Source organism: Lagenorhynchus albirostris, chromosome 1, assembly GCF_949774975.1.
Source record: "Lagenorhynchus albirostris chromosome 1, mLagAlb1.1, whole genome shotgun sequence".
Lineage (NCBI taxonomy): Eukaryota > Metazoa > Chordata > Mammalia > Artiodactyla > Delphinidae > Lagenorhynchus > Lagenorhynchus albirostris.
In genome coordinates, this window is record NC_083095.1 from 5802987 (window position 1) to 5825141 (window position 22155).

A 22155-nucleotide genomic window follows, 5' to 3' on the forward strand; every position below is an offset into this window, starting at 1 on the left:
GGGCTCAGAGAGGTTAAGGGACTTTCCCGAGGTCACACAGCAAAGTGGAATCAGATTCAGGTCTGCCTGGCTTCCTCGGATAGCACAGGGTGTGGAGGCCTTGAGGGAGAAGAGGTATTCTAATTCTGCCTGGCTGGTGGAGCCATTGGTGGCAGGCACTATCTCTAGACCCCATTCAAGGAGGTCTTTGAAGACTGTCCCGGGTATGACACTTGGAGATACTGCCAGGAGGCCTCAGGCCCCCAGAAACCTTGATGCACAAGCCCAGGCATCTTCATACAGTTGCGCATACTTCCTGGTGAAGGTGGCAGAAAAGCAAGCAATAAAATGTGAATTCAGATGGACCAGGGCTGGAATTTGGGTTTTGCCAGTGACTTGTATGACCTACAGCCAAATGTTCACTTCTCCAAATCTGTTTGCTGTACAATGGAGATAATCTTTCTTACCATTCAGGCTTGTTATAAGGTTTGGTTTAGACAATGTATGCATATAATAGGTCCCTGTAGATTCTTAACTGTTAATAATAGAGCTGCCAGTGGGGTGCATGGGGGTTCTGGCCTCCTGGCCTGAGCTGGAAGGATCTCTTTGCTGATTCCCCATTCTTGCCTATTACGGGACTTGTCTGAGCTTGTGTAACTGGTTGCTGGCGGGGCTGAGTCCAGACCCCGTTTATCTTGAATAGGGACAGGTGACCTTTGGCCACACCAGGCTGCCCAGCCCTGTGGCTTGAGGCAAGCCACTTCCCCTCACGGAGTCCTGGTCTCCTCACCTGTAAACGGGGGGTGAGTGGTCCCTGTCCTGCTGGCCTCCCAGGGAGGCAGGAGATGGCAGGTACCTTGGTAAACTGTCCAAACCATGGCAAAGAGTGTCAGCAGCTACGCAACATGACTGTAGCACAGAGTCGTAGTTGGAAGTCGTATTGAATTAAGAAGACATGAAATACCGGTCAGCTAGAGGGTCATTGTTTTCTCCCCTTTTTAGGTCTTGGACCTTATTATCTGTGACTTACATAGGTGGATCCCTGCTTCCAGCAGTAGGGCAGGAAGGGAGAAGGAAAGTAAAGCAAGAGAGTGAGAGGAAAAGGCACTGGGCTCCCAAGCAGAGAACCTAACCAGCATTCAGCCTCAATTATTATTATTATTATTATTATTATTATTAGGGTTTTTATTTGACAGTAAATAGTTAGTAGTTGACTTAAGTTTTTTATTAGGCATTTGACAGCTTTTCCCCCCCTAATTTTCGTGCCTGACTAAGGCATAACCAGCAGCTGTAGAATCTCTTTGGAGTGGGCTCTACGTCAGTAAGTTATATAAATAAGGCAGCCTGGCTGTCACCCCCTGCGCCCTTGGATTTCTCTTTTCACCGAGGAGACAAAAAGACTGAGTTTTTCATATTTGGATTTTTAATTTAACACATCCTTATTAGAACTTACAACATGCCAGTCACTGAAGGGTTTTGCACATATTAACTGATTTAATCCTCCTAGCAACCTCACTTTACAGAAGAGGAAACTGAAGCACAGAGACGTTAAGTCATTTGCCCAAGGTCACACAGCCAGTGAACAGGGGCCCATGGTGTAAACTCCGGCAGTCATGCTCTTTCCTGTGGTGAGGCATGGGCTGCCGGTGGTCATATTTCATCCCACGTTCCCATCCACTGTCTCTGCCCCACCAAGGCGGTAAATCAGATATTACTTTCATTTTGTAGACGAGGAAACTGAGTCCTAGAGACGTTAGGCGCCTTGCACAGCCACCCTGTGAGTCAGTGGCACGGTTGTGTCTAGAAACTAGGCTCCTGACTTCCAGCCAGTGACCTTCGCAGGGTGGCATGGGGTCCTCACCGGGTCATCTCCAGGGAGCCCAGGCCGCCCGGGGTTCATGTGGGTCTTTGTGGCTGACACGGGCCCCTTCTGCTCCCGATTTCCACCCTAAGGGTGAAGCTCCGTGATGGCCCCTGGGGTCTAGTGTGGGGTGCAGGAATCAGGACAGTGGACACCCCAGCCCTGTCTTAGGCATGTCTGTGTGCCTACCGCCATCTGTGCAAAAAAACTGTCTTGTTAGGAGCTGACCTCCACCCAGGGCAGGGTTAGTAACAGGCAGGTGAGCTTATTGGATGCAGTGTGGGGAGGGGCAGGCCCCAAACCTGTGGCCCGCATGCTGTGTGACCTTGAGCAGACCCTACCCCTCTCTGGGCCTGAAATTCCTTAGCCAAAATATGAGAAGGAGCCCCCAGTGGTTTCCGACAGCTTCCGGAGCCTGGCAGCAGGGTAGGGGGTGGACTCCAACTTTCCACCTAAATTCCCTTCCTTTTTTTTTTTTTTTTTAAGAAGCCAAAAAGTTTAATTTTATTGAATAAAGCAAGTTTATTCAGGCACTTTCCTCATTTGTTACATATTGGGCTTGGAAGTAGGTTTTCTTTGAAGAAATTGGTGGCTGAAAATGAAAACTGTTACACTAAAGGATAAACAGGGTCTCCTTCTGCTCCAAGCTGTGAAGATTCTTCTGGGAGGATCTGGTGCACGCACTGTGAGACTGATGGAATTTAGGCTCGGGGTACCTTGAGTGCCCAGGCCCCTTCTGGGCACTGTCCCCACTGTTGTAGATATGGCTTGGTATTTGTTTTCTTGTTAAGAGGACCGCCTCGCATTGTATAAACCTCAGGTCCCACAGAATCTGGACCCATCCTGGCCCAGGCACTGCTAGGTGGCCGCCAGTGACCTAAGGGGCAGGAGTGTCAGCTTTGCTGGAATTGAGCCCAGGGAGGAGCTCCAGATGGCAGGGCGGGGTGGTTCAGGACTTGGAGGCCCTAAGCTGGACTCAGGGGAAGGGAGGCCTTTTTGGAGAAGGCAAGGCTTCGTTTTTGTTTTTTTGTTTTTTTTTTTGCGGTACACGGGCCTCTCACTGCTGTGGCCTCTCCCGCTGCGGAGAACAGGCTCCGGACGCGCAGGCTCCGTGGCCATGGCTCACGGGCCCAGCCGCTCCGCGGCATGTGGGATCTTCCCGGACCGGGGCAGGAACCCGCGTCCCCTGCATCGGCAGGCAGACTCTCAACCACTGCGCCACCAGGGAAGCCCAAGGCTTCCTTTTATTTTGTTTTTAAGTGGGTGTCCTTAGGGCTGTCTTCCTGGTCTGCTGGTTTTGCTCTGCAGGCTCCCCTGCGTGGGGGGCGCTCAGGAAGGAGGAGTCTGTGCTGAGGCTAGGTGGGTGTGGGAGGGGAGGCCTGGGAGGGAGAGGTGGGACCACTTGAATGAGAGACAGGTCTGGGAGAAGAGCTGCCTGCCGCTGCTCAGACAGCATGGAAACTGGGACCCCAGGCTCCTTTGGGTGGCAAAACAGCTACAAAAGGGCCTTTCGTTGGACGTGAGAAGTCAGAATCCCCCCCTCCTGGTGTGGAGAGGAGAAGGCAGTTGTTTGGATGTACCACCAAGGGCGGGGTGCATCCCCCAGCCTGAGACAGCAAGCTGGTTCTCTAAGCCGAGGCAGTATTTGATCAGGGCTGCTGACCCTGGCTGAATACCCTGGGCAGCTTCCACCGCCTTCATGTTCCAAGTGTGGACACAGCCTTAGGTGTAGGCAGATGAATCCAGGCTCAAAGGTGCCAACAGGTGCGTGGGTCCTCGCCCACCCAAGAAGGACCCGCACGTGCAGAGCCCCGCGGCCTGACAGCCTCAGTGCCTGGGCTGTGATGGAGCACGAGGGAGGATGCCTGTCTAACCCAGCAGTGTCCAGAAAACAGGCTTGTTCTCCTGACATCAGGTACCAAGGGGATCCTTGAAAGTAGTGGAGGAAACGCTGGCTTTATTTCAAAGGCTTTTCTGGGCCAGAGCATGGCATCTGGAGAGCATAGCCCCCAGCTGGGTTCTAGGGGTCCTCCCCTGGGGCTGGGGGCCAGGGACTGCCTGTCCTGGGCTCAGTGTGACCACAGTCGTCTAGGGTTCTTCCTCTCCCTTAAGGAGAAACAGGACAGAGCTTTGATGACCCCCTCCCACCCCAGCAACTGGCTAAAACGTTTGAGGTTGGTAGACCCCACAAAACTAAGTTCTCCAAGGGAGCCAGAGTGGATTCTTTCCCCCTCCCACCCCGAGTTCAAAGCCAGCCAATTAAGAAATCTAAACAGTGTGGTCTTCTCCCTGCATCACTGACATCACCGGCTTGTAAAACTTTCCCTGCAAAGGAGGCGAGGCGACTTTATTCGCTGGGAAAAAGAAGTATGTAATTTTCCTGACCTGGCCTGTGCTTCGGAGGGAAGGGGAGAGGAGACAAATGGGGCCTAAGACAGCAAACAAGGTCCACACTCTGGCGTCGGGGTCGTGCTGCCCGCCCGGAGCACGGCGGTTCCAGACACCGAAAGCAGCCTGCTGTGGGGATTGCCCGACTCCGAGGGGTTACGAGGCTGCCCTGCGCTTTGGGGCCTGGGTCGTTGGCGCGTTACGGGGGAGGGTGGGAAGATGGACACCTAAATCCTCCCAACTCTGAGACTGGATCCCTTTCTCCCGCTCCCATGAAACCAGCCGGCACCTGCCTCACCACGAACGCAATTTCCCATGTGTCCTGACGGTTACAAAGTGTAAGACTCCTCTGGCCGCCTCTCCGGATCTCCAGCGACTCCCCCACCCCCAGCCTAGTCCCCTCCCCTCCCCCCGACGGTGCCCACCACCTGCAAACCATCCCCTCCCCCGTGGGAGGGGGCGGGGACGGAGCGCCTCCTGCCACACCGGCGGGGGACTTAGGCCCCGCCCCCCGGGGCGGCCTCCAAGGTTGGGGTCCATTAGTCTCCCTTCCCTGCCAAGACCGGACACACAATGGCCTTCTCCACGGCGGGTGGTGCAGAGCTCAGGCAGGGGCGAGGGGGCGGCCGGAACCCTCCCCTCCCGCCCCTCCCCCCCGACCTCGTACGGGAAATGGGCGGACACTCTGGCAACTTCGTGACCGCTCCGGGGGCCTCCCCTGCGGTCGGTGCCCCTCTCCCGGCCGGTCCTGGTCCCGCCGGGGGTGCAGAGGCTCTGCTCGAGGGCCTTTGGGCGCGTCTGGCCCCCGCGGGGCAGCCGGGCTCGCCGACTCTCCAGCGGCCTCTCCGGTCTGCGCCCCGGGCGCGCGGCTGTGCGACCATCAGCCACTCCTTCCTGCCCTCCCGGCCCCCGGCCGCCGCCCACGTAGATTGCGTCTTCCAGGGGCGGGAGTGCCGAGGGGACTTAAGGCCCATGCATAATTCGGGGGCTTAATGGGCCAGCTGCCCGAGCTGGGCGGCGAGGGGCGGGCGGAGGCGCAGCTGACCCTGCCCGCGTCTGGCCTGGCCGGGAAGGCGCGCTCCTTTCTTCCTCCCGTGACAGCTCCCCTCCCCCTCTCGGCCTGGGTCCGTGGAAGGCGGGGGACGGGCGAGTCGTAGGGTTAGCCAAGGGGAGGGGGCTTCCTTCGCTCCTCCGTGCAACTTTTCCTCGGGGGCGGAGGCGTGCAGTGAATCGGAGACGCCCCAAGACCCGGCTCGGCTCCCGAAGGAGCCGGGGGAGTTGGAATGCAGGTTTCTTCGGAGCACTTTGCTGCCCTTGAGTCTTTCTTTCCGATATCCTCCCCCCTGGTCCCCGGCTCCGAAGCCGTCCGGCGAGCTCGCCCCTGGCCCCGGGCCAGCCCTCTTCCCTGGCAGCGCCCGGAGATGGATGGAGGCGGAGACCCAAGGTCAAGGGCGGGGAGGCCGCGGGCCCGGGGCCCCTTTGTGCGCGCAGGGCCGCCTTTCCTCCACCCGCCGCCGCCGCCGCCCCCTCCCCAGACCCCCGGCGTGCGCCCGCGCTGGCGACCTTTCCGTGCGTGGGGAATTGCATTTCAGGACTCCTGAAAACTCCTGCCAGTGGACCCCTCTTTCCCAACCGCCGCGCGCGAGGGGCGGGCCTCCTAGGCTGGGGTGGCATTCCTTCCCTGGCGTTGGTCCCGGGTCTTGGGGGCGCCTGGGGATCCCCTCTCTTCCTGCCGCCAATGCTCTAGAGGGTCGTGCCGCCCTCATCAACCCGCCTTGGCCCGGCCCGACAGAGTCCCACAGTTCCCTAGATCCAGGTGAGGCCCGGTTGGAAGGTGCCTCAAAGAGTTCCCTTGTGCCTTTTATGTCCATCCCGGGCCGAAAGCCCTGTGCCGGAGTGGTTTTCTTTGGAGTTTTGTTTTGTTTTTGCGGAGGAGGAGAGAGGGTCTGCTTTTCTAGAGGGAATTCCTGGGGCTGGGATTTTAAAGCACTCAGGAACAAAAGTGTTTTCCCAATTGTGTGGGAATGGAACCCTCCACTAAAATGGGGCACAAAGCCTCCTGGAATTACAGGGAATTAATGTCAGTCCTTCTTCCAGGCTGACCTCTTACAATAACCCCCCCAAAGAGAATTTGAATGCAAATGGTCACCATCTTAGGAGTCGCTCTTTATTTTTGCTTCCTAAAAATTGGCCTCCAATTGTTTAAAGCACTCCAACAGGCCCTTAAAGACCCAGAAAAGCATTGGTTGGACGCCCAATGTATTTACCACAGAGCTCTTAAGAGAATGTTCAAACATTTCCCCAAAGCTGCTGCTCTGGAAATAAAAATGTATGCTGTTTGCCTATAGAAGATTAAAAGTTTACCTTCACCATGACAGCTTTTCTAGCTAGAATTGGAACCATGTCTCTATTTTCCATTATTCAGAAGTAGGTCTGAACCAAGCAGAATATATTTGCTGTAACGAGAGTCAAGGTAATTAAAAAAAAATGTATATACATATATATCTATGATGTGGGCTGGCGCAGATCATAACAGAATATTCGTATGGCACGTTCTGTGCTCTCCAAGGCTAAAGTGTTTTGTAAACAATGCTTTCATGGCATTTTGAGCAACAGTTGATGGCAAAAAATCTCAGATTTAGCTCACCCGAACTTCCAGCAGCTTTTCTGCTGAAGGCATCTGTCCATTTTTTTTTTTTTTTTGAAAGGCCTACGGAAAAGGTAACAAATTCAACACTTGGGAACTCAAAGCCGCTGCCAGTCCTGGACAGGAAGGTTTTCGTATCTGCCTGAACTTGCTCGTTGATTTCTCAGACGTCCGTTTATAACAGTTCTAACAAGATAGAATCTGCCTTTGAATATCTGTAAATACGGGTAGAAGATCACAGTCCGACACTCATAAAGGGTCCAAGACCGAAGAGGCAGATTCTCATGTGTGATTAATATTTATGTTACCGGATTCTTTTACAGAAAGAAACATGAAACACTAATTATGGGTGTGTATTCGAGGGGCCTCCTCTTGGGTCTCTGCAGTTCCTTTGGAGGGATGTCCATTTCAGGATTTTTGGAGACCAGGTGTGTGTGTGTGTGTGCGGGTGTGATTGTTCATGTTTGGCCTGCAAGACAGGTAAACGTGTGATTGGCTGATTTGATGGCTATCGCGGGGAGGAGGAGGCCACCTTATTTCTGTTTTCTTTATTTTGACGGCTTAACAATGATAAAAATGACGAGTGATTTCTCCCGCTAGTTTTTTGGTTAAGGCTTGGGGCAGAGTGGTGGAAGGTTCTCGTTCAGGATCCTCGAAGAGAGCTCGCAGCCCCTCTGGGTCCTCTCCCTCCTCTGGAGGACACACACCTTTCAGTGTTGGAGTGGCAGGTGGGCTGCTTTTGCGGCATGTGGTTTTGAGCCGTGGGACAGGTCTGCGGGGCACAGGTGACTAGCCTTGCTTCGATCAGGAGCCACGTTCTGGAGATTTGCTTGCGAACGGGGCATTTTGTTGGCTGGATCGTGTGGAAATACCCGTGGAATTGGTAGCCAGAGGGATCCCGGGGAGGCCTCCTCCAGAGGTGCAGTTAAGCATCTTCAGTGTTACTGCTGTGAGCAATCTAGATTTTCTTAGAGGATTTTCTGTGAGCATGGCCTCCCAGGCAGCACCTGAGTCTGGGTTAGACTTGTGATCAGTATTAAATGTTCCTGTTGTGCTGGGGGCCGTGTTGAAGCATCCTAGATGTAGGCAAGGACCTGCAAGTCTGAAATGGGTTTGTTCCTAAAAAGCGCAGGGCAAACCAGTTCATCTCTTCCTTTCTTCATCTGTAAAATGGGGCTATCCAGTTGTTTAATGCGCCTGCCCTCCAGATACGAAAACAAATCATTCTGGAGGAGTGAAGTAATTGCTGATTGCAAAGACATCATAAAAGTGTAAACTGTTCTTGTTTATTAGTCCATGGGGGCAGGGTGACTAATTTGCAAAGGAAAGGAATCAAATAGCTACTTGTGTAGCTTGTCGTTTTCAATGGGAGGGGGAAGAATTGGGAGATTTAGGAGGGGTGTGAGGGGCAGGACTTGAATTTCCAATTTAGGAACCTAATACCAATAGGAAACACCTCTCCCTGTCCCCATTCATTTTAGGGAGCTGCCCCCTCTCCCTCAGCTCCTTGTTATTGTTGGGGACTGTCATGTGATTCAGAATCCTAATACAGAGTTGTTGTCCTTGGCCTGAATACACCAGAAAAGGTATCTTTCTTGACATTTGGTGTCTGGCCCCAAGAGAAGAGTGGAGCAAAGGGAGTGTAGATTTGTGTTGGGGAAGAGTGCATACAGCAGGCAGCCTTTAAGTGCACAGTCTTGCTGAATGCAGGTGAGGAAGGAACTCAGTGCAGACCGGTGAGGAAATCCTCGGTTTGCTATATACCACCACGTCACAAAGCTAACAAAAATTGGCATTTATGCCCACTGAGCACACAGCTGGCTGCACTGAAATGGTACCTTCACAGGGGAAATGGGAGGCCCCAAGTGTCCTGTTGGGGCTTCGTCTTACATTCTTGTTGCCGTTTTTCTTTTGAAGAGGCTTGGATTCTTTTTCCAGCAAATGCTGAATGACTTGAATTCGACTTTTAATAGGAATCACTTCTGGCAAAGGCCCCAAACCTCTGGCTTAGTTTTTTGCTAGTTGGAAAATACGGATGCTTTCTTTACGTATGTGGTCGGTTCACCCCAGGAGGGCTGAGACCCCAGGCTTGAGGGTTGGGGTCGGGGTGGGGGAGTGTGGCACTCCGCCTTCTCCACGGGGGATGCGATGGAGCCCTAGTTCCCTGGCATGGGCGTGGGAGCTGGAGGGGGCTGGAGGAGGCACGGCAGATCCCGTAGCCTGTGTTGGTGCAGGCTTGGAGCCAGAAGCTGTCTGGTGCTCCTTAATTGAATACAGAGCTCGGTCAATTCCACGTGGGCATGCAAGGGTGGGCAGGGAAGGCAGTGAGATTTCCCCCTGGACTTGGAAGCTCCGAACCCCCCAACCCGGAGGGCCTCCTTGCCGTTCCCTGCACCCAGCCCACGTGGTTTGCAAAAGAGGAAGGCAACTGTGGGGGGCTGGGGACAGGATCTCGCAGCTCCCATGTAAATATTGTTTGTATGAACTGGGTTTTCCATCTTTTGTTAGTGGCAGCTCGTTAATTAACCAGCAGATTACTGCTGCCTTCTTTTGACACATGCATATATTTTGGGGCTAAAGATTCTTGTTCTCCTAAAACTCTGAGCGGAGCCGTTCAGGAAGTCCTCGTCCAGGGCCGCCCCCCACTCCACGGTCCCCTGCTGTTCCCCCAGCTACCCGCACCCCCCGATTCTGTCCCATCCTCCCCACCCTTCCTTCAACCCAAGCGGTCTTGTAGCTGTGTGGAGGACAGACGTTAAACACAGCTAAATAAATCATGTTTACGCTTGGCGCTCTTGGTAGTGAAAAATCTGTTGGCTGTTTTTACTTCCTTATTTCTCAGCATTTGCTTCCTACCTGTTTTTGAGCACATGCCCAGAAATAGTAGTTTTGTCAAATGAGGGGATAATGCCAGCCAGCCTCTCTTGCTGCCAAGGAAGCTGCTGGATTTTGCAAAACAGAGTGACGTTTTTTAAGTGTCACTAATTTTTTTTTTCTCCCCAAAGAAATTAGGATGTATTGTAGAATAAGGGTATTAAAATGCACTTAGGGAAGGGGAAAAAAAACCCCACTCAGTCACCTGCACAGCACAGGGACCTGCGGCGAGCAGGCTCAGAAATCGTCTCACTTTTGTTTGCTCGGCCCGGAGAGCTGAGCCGGGTTCATTTCTGCCCCAAGACTTAATTTTCTCTGCCATTTTGGACGATGTGGTACAAAGATTTTTTTTTTTCTGTTTTCGGGTTGGTGTTGTGTCTGTTTAGTTTCGGAGGCCTCCTGAGCAAGTGCTTTGCTGTAATCATCCTCTGAGGTGATAGCTCAATTCTTGTCCAGGTTCGGGGTTTGGAGCTTGTTGGAATTCTAGCTACACTATCGTTGTTTATATATAAGAACAGCTAGGGAGGCCTCCCTTCCTTTGGGTTTTTATCCATAATGTTGTTTGGGGGGTATCTGAAAAGTCATTTTCACGATGTGACGCTGTTTGCTGGGCAGAGAATTACGGCCGAATATAGACTAGAGATTAAAAACAATTTTTTTTAACAGTTTCAAATTCAAAACAATGGCACATAAATGTTGGGTGCTGCTTCCAGGAGTCTAGGCGGGTCTTATCAGGGAATCTTTGCAGTGCATTCAGTCTGAGGTCCAGGACATCAGCTCTGTTTCAGAGAGAGCCAGGGGAAAAGAAAATTACAACAAAATCAAAGTCAGCGTGCTCTGATTTCCCCCAATTTCTAATGGGAATACTCCGCAATAGAAATGATATTTCCATTGAGGACTGTACTATCGGTTTCTTTAATTACATTAAATGGCGGTGTAAACCTCAGCTGAACGTAAACCCCTGTTACAGCGACACCGGGAACGCGGCTAGATTGAATTGCAAGGAGCAATGTTATTGGTGTTAATGTGCTAACTATCTTTATTAAATTAATCTGGCGAAGTGTTAATTTTTACAAATTTTGTTGTGCACACACTGTACGTCACTGTTGGTGTGTTAGGAAAGGAAAATGATTTCACGTCGAAAAAGAAGAAGGTGGCTGTCAGACGGCTCCCTGAGAAGAAACATTTGTGATTTTCGCCATCAAATGCTACCTGTGCTGAAAGGAAGGCTCACAATATGTATATGAAATGCCATCTACATACAGAAAACTCAGTTAAAGGAAGTATTTTGTTGAAAGTAATTATAGGCCTGTTCAGTGTGTTTTAGTCAGTGACATTTCAGACTTGGCTTAGAAACATAAAGAGGCCATAGAAAGATTTTGTTCTTACGTGATGCAAAGCGTTGAACCTCAGTGTTTTATATGACCATTAGCAAAAGGTGAAAAGAAATGAAGGGAGAAAAAGAAGATTCAATCAACAACAAAATGCAGGGGAGAGCTGGGTTTCTTTATTACAATAGTAGAGATCAATTGCATGTAACTCTAATAAATGCAACTAAAACCAAAAAATGCATTTACACTGTAGCAGGGTTTTTTTTTTTTAATACAATTGGATTTTTTCTTCTTCTTTTTCTTTCTCTTCCTCCCTCCCTCTCTCCCTTTATTATTTTTTAAAACATCCTTGTAATCGGGTTAAATTTCTAGTCCATCTAAAGCAAGGACCTCCACTGGCCCTTATTTTATGGTCAAAAAAAAAAAAAAAAAAGACAGAGCTGAAAAAAAGGTTGGTGATACCTACATTCCTCAAATCCACAACTCCATCAACACCTGGAATTGTAATCCCTTTTCCTGCCTGCTCCTCTCAGACTGAGTCATCAGGGTAACCTCCTTGCTGGGCACCTTGCTGGGCATTCCAGTGGCGTGATGTTCTTTTCATTGGCTGGGCTGCCTTATTTTCGTTCTTAATTCTCTGGGATTCTCATAGTTCAGACTTTGTCCTGTGGTTCCACTGTGCACTCTGCACATGGCAAAGCCAGCGTTGGAGTTGGTGGGACCTGCAAACCACGACAACATACGAACTCACCAGTTTATAAACAAATGTGAGGGTTCAGTGTCCCCAGGCGTCCCTCAGATACCAGGCCCAGTGGATGCTGATGCGAAACAAAAATATGCCCTTAGTTTAAAACTCACTGTAGGCGCCAAATCTGAAGAATCACCTCCTGGCTTATTTCCCTTCATGGGACACGTGACTTCTGTCTTGACTGTGGAGTTCCCCCTCCCCCCTCCCCCCAGGCTGAAATGAATGGGGACATGTCTAAGGCCTGCCTGGCCAAGCTGGTCATTGGAGCTTGGCCATCTGGGAAAGGGCTGCAGGGTCCTGACCCCAAGTCCCAAAGTCTTCCTGCTTGAAATCCAAACGATTTAACCAGCTTCTGACGTCCACGTATAGACTGAGCTTCTTGCCCAGGGGTGTTTCACGAAGATACGTGCTTATGCTGTTTGTGGCTCCTGATACAGCCCAAGAGAAGATTCCTTGAGGATCTTGCATACATTGTGTTTTAGGGCAGAAACTGCTGAAGATGGAAGCCGCTACCCAGCTTCTGATCAGAAGGCCCAAATCAGGGGGAAAGGGGAAATTCCTCTGCTAGGTATTGGTCGGCTGTTTTTGCTGGTGAGATTCACAGAATCTGTCAACTCTGGTTTGTCCTTGGCCTCTATAGATTGCGTGGAATGCATGCAGACATTTTAACATGCCCACATTGCTGATGTATGCGTGTGTGTGTGTGTGTATGCATATATGTACAATCTCTCTATAATAGATGTGCATGCATACATTTTTCTAGCTAGTGAGACACATGGTTTCACCTTCTGTTGTCCCCAGGCCTGCCCATTCCAGGATCGTGGGCTCCAGTTTGGCCGACCCTTCCTGCTGAGGTCATCCCAGAGGACTCATACCTGTTTATCTGTGTGTGTCTCGAAGCCACGGTGCCTAGGCCTTACCTCCCGGCTGGAGAACAAGTGATTGTGTTTACTGGCATCCCAGCAGTTCAGAGAGCTCCAGGGATTTCCCCGAAAGACAGCAGAAGGAGAGTTGAAGCTGTGCACTTTCTCCTGCAGGTGCCCACTAGGGGTTGGCGTGGTCAGCCCGAGTACTTGCCCAGCTGCCTCCATCTTACCCCGAAATGGTTCCCAGAATATGGTTCAGCCACACCCTGCCTCCCCAGCAGTGCCTGAGGTTTCCTCTGATCCCTTACTGGACCTTTTGGAAGGGCCAGGGAAGGTTTTGGAATTTGTGATGTAACCTCACTGATCCTTGGCTCAGGGCGCAGGAAAGGGGATCTGCTGCCCTGGCGTATTTCAGCTGCTTGCATCTTGAGGAAATTGTGGTTGGTAGTCATTGGAACAGGTGCTTTTGGACCTGGCCAGGGGGTGTGCGTGTGTGCCTGCTTCTAACTGCAAGATGCAGCTGCCAGGGAGGGTGTTCCCTTTTCGAGCCCCGGTGGAAGGAGGAAAGCGGGTGTGGCGGTGTTTTTGGGGGGCAAGGTTGTTCCTGTGCCTCGCCTCTCCCTTTTCTGGGATGCATTAAATGTGCCGCGTACTGCAGAGCAAAAATAGTTGAAGTGGTGATTCACCGTGACAGATCTCAGGAGCACAGGAGGTGGGAGGCGCACCAGGGGGAGGTGGCCAGGCTTGGGGTGTCGGGAGGGCTGTGCTTCTGGCCTCCTCTCGGTGGCCAAGCCTTCTGGAGAATGTGGGTGCAGGAAGATGCCCTGGTGTTAACCCAGGGCTCTGGGCGGTCTCTGGATGTTCACTGGGGGAGTGGCAGTGGACCTGGCCTTAGGCCCAGAGATGTTCTTGCAGGCTCCTCCCTCCTGCTGCCCGGCACTGGGTACCCACGGTGTTCCTAAGCCCGGCCAGGCCCAGGCTGCAGGGAGGAAAGCCAAGCAGCCCCTTCCACCTGCATCGGAACCTCCACTCTCCCAGGCAGGCGAGAGGGCTGCTGTTGGCAGCATGCAGCCTCAGTAAAGGCCGGACGTGGATTGGAGCTATGTGTTTTGTCTCTCCTGTAATGACCGTAAGGGAAGGCTTGAAACACAGCTGTGCAAACCCCGTGAGACCTCATTTCTCCTTTTCCTTGCTTCTCTTCTAAAGGACCTTACACATGCACCCCCACACCCAAACCTGCTGCAGCCAGGGACACTCTGGTGGGTGCTCAGACTAGCCTGACTAAATGTGAATCTGGTAGTGGGAAGTGGGACTTGGGGAGCCGCAGCTCCCCATAGAGGATTTTTAGGTCCCCCAAACGCTCTGGTGCAGTGACCAAGCCGTGCCCCACACCCACTCACCCTCGGGGCCTGCCCTGGGGACCTGACCTTGGGCTTGTGGGTTCTCACGGTGACTTACTGCGTTCACTTAAAGCCTTGGATTCCCTTTCTGCTTTGTCTTATTTTATATATCTATATCTATATCTATATCTGTATCTATATCTATATCTAGAATGAAATGAAAAACAACTTCTAGTCTTCGCTGGTTCCCAGAGCTTGGTTATGAAAAACTAAGAAAAAGACATGAAATAATACCTGTGGAGTGAAGGAATTTATTTTTTGAGTACCCCTCCCCCAGGACCCTTGTAGCTCAGAAATTGAGTAACAAAGAAGCCTCCTTAGAATCTTTCTTCCCTATTCCCACTGTCTCGACCACTCCCTACTCTCTACCCACCCCTCCCCAGTCCCCGCAAAAGAGGGAGAGAGAGAAAGAGACAGATGATGGAAAGGCCTGGGTTTATTGGGTAAGTATCCACTGCCTGTCTCTAAGGTAGCGCTCTGCTTCTTTCAAATAGGAAATCGCCAAAATGGATGTCATCGGCTGCTAATTAGATGTGTTTTAACCGCAGGGTCGTTTTACTAGCTAATACTGTTATTATGTGCTTCACCGTGAACCCGTGGTGGAGCTGTTAAAATAGGAGCCCTAGCAGACAGCTCATGGAGGCTGCTGGATTGATGGAGCCCTTTCCCTCGATGGCCCTGCAGAGGCCCAGGCCGGACCCCGTGCTGGAGTCTGAGTCGGCTCACCTTCTCGAGGTGTACCTGTTATTCCCTACGACTACTTTCCTTAGGTGTTTTGACCAGGGTCTGAGTCCAGAGGAGGCCCTGAGCTCTCCAGGTTGGAGACCCCAAGAATCACACCCCCTCCACCTCTAGATGTCATGGTCTCCTGCCTTTGAGCCTCTGGACCAGGCTCGAAGCAACAAATGACCACTTGCCGCGGACATGCCAACCCCAGGCCATATCCCCACCACGCAGTGCCCCCGACAGGCAGGCCAGAACCTCCATCACTGGGTTTTCAAGTCTAAGGTGGCTTCCCTCCATCTTCTCTCTCTAGCAAACCAGAAAGAGTCCCAGTTTCCCATCGGGGTGCGGGGAGGTGGGCTAGGACGAGGATTCTTCTTCAGTGTGAGCAGAGCATTTGACTTCATGCGATTTCTCTCTCTTTCTCCCTCCCTGCTACCCCCTCCTGCTTAATACGTAATATTTTTATCATCCTTAAGACAAAGTAGCTGGCAAAATATTTAAGCGATCGAAAGAAATGTTTTTATTTGCCCGCGTGCGAACTGGGTTATCTGCCTATCTTGTTTATGAAATTTGGGGCTGCCTTTCCTGCAGTCTGTTCGCCTCTCGAATCCTTCCCGGCTCCCATTTCCATATTTCTGCGTGCATGTTCTTTGTTAATCACTTGGCAAGTGCTTATTTGAATATTAAAAATTTCTTTAATCATCAAAGGCAGGAGCACAGTCTCATGAATATTCATATTTTCCCCCTCCTCAGACTGGAGTCTAGTTCATTACCCTGCAGTAAAAGCCAAAGAGCCATCAATCGCCCTCATTACAGGCTCTGGCGTTTTGATTGGCTGCCTGCTGCCCAGAGCTTTTTTTTTAATTTTCTTACTTTTTCCTCTTCTCCTATGAGCTGTCTTGTACCTGCCAGCAGCACTCCCCCGCAAAAAAAAAAAAAAAAAAAATCAACAATGCAAGAATAAATTTCTCTGGTTGAAAAACAACTCTGCAGACTTGTCAAACAGACCTCGTGGTTTGCTGCCACCGAAGTGGCCACCAGCCCTACCTGCCCCCCACCTGCAAAAAAAAAAAAAAAAAAAAAAAAATCGAAAAACCAAACCAAACCACCAGGAAAAAAAAAAGGTGGGGGTGGGGGTGGGGAGAGAAATTAAATAAATAAATAAAAAGGAAGAAACTTGAGCCTCAGAGATGAATATTTGTCAAGAGAGTTGACGTAAGTCTCATTTGCATAATGACTTTGTACTTCTGCATTAATAAAATTTGCATATGAAGCCATGTTAATTACTCCTGATCATGCTTTTTGCATTCATGCATAGTAATTTTCTCCGACTTGTGAGAATTAATGTCTTGGCATGGGGGGAGGGGGCGCGGGGACTGTCAGGTTTCCTTGCCAGTGGCCCTCACTCACATGCACTCGCTCCCTGTCTGTCTCCCTCCTTGATCTATGACTCATTTTTGCACCATCAGTAGGAGTTCTTGGCTTATAAAATGTATCCATTGAAAGGCATCGGTAGGGAGAAAAATATACATCTCCTACACAGTGTATTCTAGAACTCCTCTTGCTAGCTAGGAATCTGTAACCCTCCCATGTGGGAGGGGACACCGAGGATGCAGCGTTGGGAAAGGCTCGCCTTCCCCTCGAAACCAGGCTGGGGCTTTTCCAGGGAGTTTTTTGTGTCTGCATCAGTCGGTGTGGGCGTGTTTGCTGGGTAGTGCACATGTGTGCAGAGTGAGGCAGGACCATCTGCAGGGCCCCTCTAGAAGGGAGATGGGTGGTTACAGACCCCCGCAGAATGGAGGCATTCCAAATCACCCGGATTTGGAGCTTAGGAGATATCTTAGGGGTCTTAATTTTGGTCATTTTGTACCTTTCTGTATGGATTGCATAGAGCTAGAGTCTCAGCCCTCTGAGCCTTGTGGTGTTGGACACCCAGCCTCAGTTTCGTTGTCTGTGAGAGGAGGGTCCTAATAGCTCTCTGATAGGAAGGCTGCTGGGCTTAAATGAGGTGACATGTGTAGCCATTGTTTATTTCTTTTTCCTTTAGCCAAAGTGAACTTCCATGATAAGGAATTGAGCCAGCCGGGGTTTTATCTTTAAGCCACCTGGATCCCACGTAAAGCTGAGGTGGCGTCTTGGCGTCCCTCTGCCACATACCTCGGTACACGTGTGTCTGTTCCAGCTCCAGAGGGGAGCCGGCCTAGACCTCAGAAGAAAGTACCTTTTTAAAGGAGTGCCTTTCAGGGCTTTGTGGGGACGGGTGGTGGCGGCCTTTGCTGCCATGCTGTGGGGAGGACCCATGGGGAGTTAGAGAAAGTTCCGGAATGGAAAATAAATGAAGGATAGTGACGGTTATTGGGTGTTTACTAGATGGCCAGGCGTGTCCTGACCTTCCTTTAAAGGCGAGGCTCTGAGACAGTGACTCAAACCGGGTCATGCGGCCAGGAGATGGCAGAGGAGGAGACGGACGTGGGCCTCTCTCCGAGGCAGCGTAGCCTCTGTGCTCTGGGCTTCTTCCGCCTGTGCTTAGGTGCACAGTCTCATCACAGGGTCTCAAGTCCTCTGTCAAGTGCGTTCTGGATTCCCTGGCTGCGCTTCTCAAGGCAGCCACCCCCAGGGCTGGGAGGTGGCCTGGGACAGGTGCTGCAGCCAGAGACGGTCTTCACGTTGGGCTTTAAAAAAAGTTGAGATAAGAGTCACATCATGTAAAAGTCTCCAGTTTAAGGTGTGCAGTCAGTGGTTTTGAGCATGTGCACCGTGTTGTGCAGCTATCACACTGACCCCAGAGCATTTCCATCACCCCCCAAAGAAACCCTCCACCCTGCAGCCCTTACTCCCCCGGCCCCCCTCCCCGGCCCCGGCGGCCACCTCTCTGCTTTCCGTCTCAGTCTCCGTGGATTTGCTCTTCCGGACACTTCCTCTCATCATACAATAGGTGGCTCTTGGCATCACCTTGGGCTTTTGCAGCTTCAGAAGAGTGTTTTTGGAGTTCCACCTGTGGGCAGGATTCCGGTTTAAGCTGCTCCGGCTGGCATGAGGGGACCTCCCCCAGGGCAGAGGGTCCCTCTGAGAGCACCCTGAGGGTCCTCTGTGGGCAGCTTAGGATTGGAAGCCCCTGACCCTTGCTTCCCTCTCCCCTGCGTCCACTGAGCCAGTCCCTGGAGCAGGTGGGCTTCGTGGAGGCCAGAAGTCTAATGAGGCCACTCAGAAGCCCCTCCAGGGGGCAGCCCAGCCCCCCAGCCCTACCTGAGTTGGAGGATGACGTTTTGCCTTTACAGACTCTGGCCCTAACTCAGCCCGACCTTTCCAGAAGGAGAGGGGTGCGGCCAGACACGCCCTTTGGTCCTTCCTCCCAAGCATGGACACACAGGTTCTGCACCCTTCCGGCCTGGGACGGCAGTTACCTGGGCATCCTGCTGGTTTTCTCAGCCATGGTAAATGGTGGTGGCTGTGCTGTGGCCTCACCCAGAACCTGGGGGCCGGAGTTGTTTTTTGTAACCTCCAGCAGCCCGACTCAGCCCAAGGACCCTCAGGCTCCCTCTCACCCTTCCTCTCAAGATTCTGGGGTTCCCTGGTTACTCCACCCCAGCTGCAGCCCCAGGCGGAGGCAGGGCACATCCAGGCTTTGGAGACACACTGGGTTCGAGTCCAGACCTCCCCGAGCCTCAGTTTCCGCCCTGTGGAATGGGGGGTGGTCTTCCCTGCCGAGTGAGGTGTTTGAGGTGAAGTGAGCCCAGCTCCTTGTGGTAGGGACCCAGCACAGAGCTGCTGTCATAGTTACGATGACCCGGAGCTTTCCATGGTGTGAAGTGGGGCTGACGTGGTTGACAAGGACGGACATGCTGTGTCCACTGCTGGGGAGTTTCAGGCAAGGACCAGCCAGGGCAGGCTTCCGGGAGGAGGTGGCCGACGTTGGTCTCAGGTGCTGACGTTTCTCGAGGGCCTGCACCAGATCTGGGACTCGGCCTTGCGCTCAGTGTCTGTCACTGGAACAGCGCATGAGGTCTTGGCCACACCTTCCAGGGCTGTGTCATGGGCTCAGAAATGGCCTGGGCCCTGAGCCTAGCCTAGCACAAGGTCTTCATTGGCCCAGAGGGGCCAGGTGCTGGTGGTGGTGTTAGCGTTGGCCTCTTGGCAGGACATGTGCAAGTGGTCCTCAAATGCTCTAATGCCCCCGGTCCTGGATAATACCTGTTTTGGAGAGACAGGGGGCACAGAGAAAGAGCCCTGCTTCTGGAGACAGGCAGCCAGCAGGGGTTTTGGTGGGGCTGTCTGCTGCTGTCTGCAGTTTTCTGCAGTCATGTCCTCAGTTTCCTGGTCTGTGCAGTGGGTCTGCTGAGCCCTGCCCCCAAGGGCATGCCGGGAAGCTCACTCACGATCAAGATTGATAGGCTGCTGGCTCACGGTGAGCTTGCAGGGCCCTGTGGCTCTTCCGGACGGGGTACTCCCTCACGGGGGCCGTGGAGTGGGCAGATCCCCGCCCCTGTAGACCTGTGCGGGGCACTGACAGCCTGGGGGTGCGGGGTGGCACCCCTGGCAGGGCCGGCCCGGGGCCCAGCTGCCCGTCATCTTCTTGATGTTTTCCTTTTGTCTGATGCTTCTCCGCTCAATTATTTACCCAGGGAATTTGGGCTTCTTCACTTGTGGTTTTGGCAAGGGCTCCACACAAATGTTGTGCCCTGGTGGTCTCTTAGCCATTGAAGATAAACGGCCAAATCAAACGCAGGCCTTGCCGGGGAGCCCGGGCGAGCCGCAGGGCTGCTGGAGACAGGCAGGCCCCTGGCCCTGCTCTGTGGCTGTCAGACCCGGGGAGGTGTGAAGAGGGGTGCTGGGCGGTGCCGGTGCTTTCTCGGGGAGGAGGTTCAGAGCCGTCCCACAGGCCTTGGGGCTTGGGTGCTGCATGTAGGTGTCGGTTGCTGAGGACTGTGGGCCGGAGGGGGCACCGGCGGGCAGTCCTCCAGGCTGGAGGCTCAGCCAGTGCCCAGGCGCTGGGAGGTGGCCTGGAGGTGTCCGAGGCCTGCACCAGCAGCCCATCCTGATGGAGCGAACAGTGGTGGCCTGGAACTTACTGGGTCTTCCAGAGGGGGGTGGCCCAGATTTGGGGAAACAGATCCCCAAATGGGGTCTGCTCCAGAACACTCCAGAAGTCCCTACCTGGGGAGACCTTCCTGGGATCAGGGGCCCCCAACAGCTCCTATCTGTCCCGGCCCCGGCATTAGGCCTCCCTGGGATGGAAGTCTGGTCCCAAGACAGCCCAACCTGGCAGCTGAGGACATAGGAGCCCCTCAGGCCCCTCCCGCTTCCCTGACGCCTGCCCCCACCCGAGTCCCAGCTGCATCCCCCTTCTGCACCCCCGCCAAGCCCCCCACAGGGGCTGGCACCCTGAGCCTCCCACCCTGGAAGGGCAGCCTGCAGCCCTCTGCCCCGGGCCCCGTTCCACACCCTGAAGCCCTTGCCCAGTCCAGGGTCCGACTGACCAGCCTTTTCTATTGTTTTCTCTCCAGGGCCGTGCAGGCCTGCCCAGCTGCCAGCGATGGCCCCCATAGCTGCTTCCTCCTCCCACCCTCACACATCTGTGATTACTTCACCTCTTCGTGCCCTGGGCGCTCTACCGCCCTGCTTCCCCCTGCCGTGCTGCAGCGCGCGCCCTGTCTCGGGTGACGGGACTCAGGGTGAGGGTCAGACGGAGGCTCCCTTTGGATGCCAGTGTCAGTTGTCAGGTAACCGACGGCCGCGGTGGGGGCGGGCTCCCGGGGATGGCGGGGGTGCCCTGGGCAGGGCTGGCGGCTGCCTCTCCCAGGTGGGCTGGGGCAAGGTGGGGACCCAGGGGAGACGTGCAACTTGCACCCCAGAAGGCACTTTTGGGGAGGTGCCGGGGAAATGGCGAAGGATGTCGGCAGAGCGGTACCCGGGTGCCCTGGTCCCCACTGGTCAGGAGATACCCCCGTGCCTCCACCCATTCTGAGGTCTCACTCCCAGAACGCCTTCCCCCAGCCCCCAAATTTCATCTCTTTGGGCTGTTTAGCTAAAGTTTAATTGGATAACGCTTAACATCTGAGGTTTTCTTCTGCCCTCGCCACTGCCGCCCCCCCTTCCCCAACCCCAACCAGTACCCTCACCCCCAGCTCATGGCTAGGAGAAGATTCTTTGGTTGTCTGTGTACATCCCTGGAGCCGTCCAAAATGCTGAGTTTCTCTTTGCAAGAATGTGTTGCCCATTAACTTTTAGAAAAAAGTTTTCTCTGAAGGAGCCTGTTAGCTTCGGCTCTGGGAGGGAGTGAAACATTGTGGGGTGTGTCGGGGGTGGGGGTAGGGGTAGGGGGCGGGGCTGAGCGCCCAGCTCCAGGTCGGCGTGGCTGCCCATTATACAGATGGGCAGACAGCACAGTGTGGCGACCCGACCTGCTCTCTGTTACATCCCTTCTCCCTCCCCAAGCAAAACCCAAACTCCTGCTCTGGCCTGGGGTCCCTGGAATTTGCAGGCAGGGACCTCTCATTCCAGCCTCTCCTGCCCAGTATCTTTGCGGAGCCTGATGCAAAAAGCACTGAGGTCACGGGAACCAGGATGCTGACACAGACACCGGTGGTGGTGAATGTCCTGCAGGGGCCGGGAGAGGAGAGGGTGGGTGCCGAGCCGGGGCAGATTCTTTGTGTCCCTGCTTTCTCACCGGGTATGTTGCAGGCTTTCTCTTGACTCGAGTGGTAAAAGGAAAACTGTTTATTGGGCAGGTTTTGCTTTTAATTGAAGCTGTCCCAAGGGATGGTCCCTGTTAGAGCCACAGCTCTGCAGAGGGCCACAGGTGGCCCAGCTCCAGGGTCAAGAGCTCCCCGGGCCTTCCTGCTTGTGGGGTGGCCTGCAGCCTTCAGCACCCCTTGCTGTGACAGATCGTGACATCATAGGTACTGGGCTTGTGTCTTGAACGCACAAAGCAAAGACTGAATCACCTGGGAAGGAGTCCGCACAGCTTACAGAGAAGCCGGCTCCCTGCCCCGGGCTGCCTGGGTGCCCACGGTGATTGGGGCTCCGGTCCCAGCTCCGCAGGTCTGTGCTGTGATCCCTGCTTGCTGAGTGTGGGATGCCTACTCCGTCTGGGTGGCTGCCCTGCTCTAATGGCTTCCTGTAATCAGTGCTGCAGCCCTGCAACCACTCGGGGGGCCGTACTGTCAAAGATCAGCCTGAGCGTTCATGACTGGACTTGGTTAAGTTCTGTGGTGCGGGAACACGCTCTCCCTGGCAGTGGAGTGCCTGGGGCTTTGCTTAACTTTCCACTTTGCTTAACTTCTGGCTCTGCTTAGAAGCTGTGGTGCCGAGCAGGAGCTGTTACACCCCTGTTTT

At 53.3% G+C, this 22155-nt stretch overlaps 1 protein-coding gene across 2 annotated transcripts in view; it reads left to right on the forward strand.

The window, feature by feature from the left end:
• The window catches only part of BCL11B (BCL11 transcription factor B), a 92474-nt gene that overhangs the window by 19589 nt on the left and 50730 nt on the right, over positions 1-22155 (forward strand). For both annotated transcript variants that reach the window (XM_060163622.1, XM_060163542.1), the window contains exon 3: positions 20325-20540. In XM_060163622.1, coding sequence (XP_060019605.1) covers positions 20325-20540 — 216 coding nt within the window. The remainder of the gene's footprint in view (positions 1-20324; positions 20541-22155) is intronic.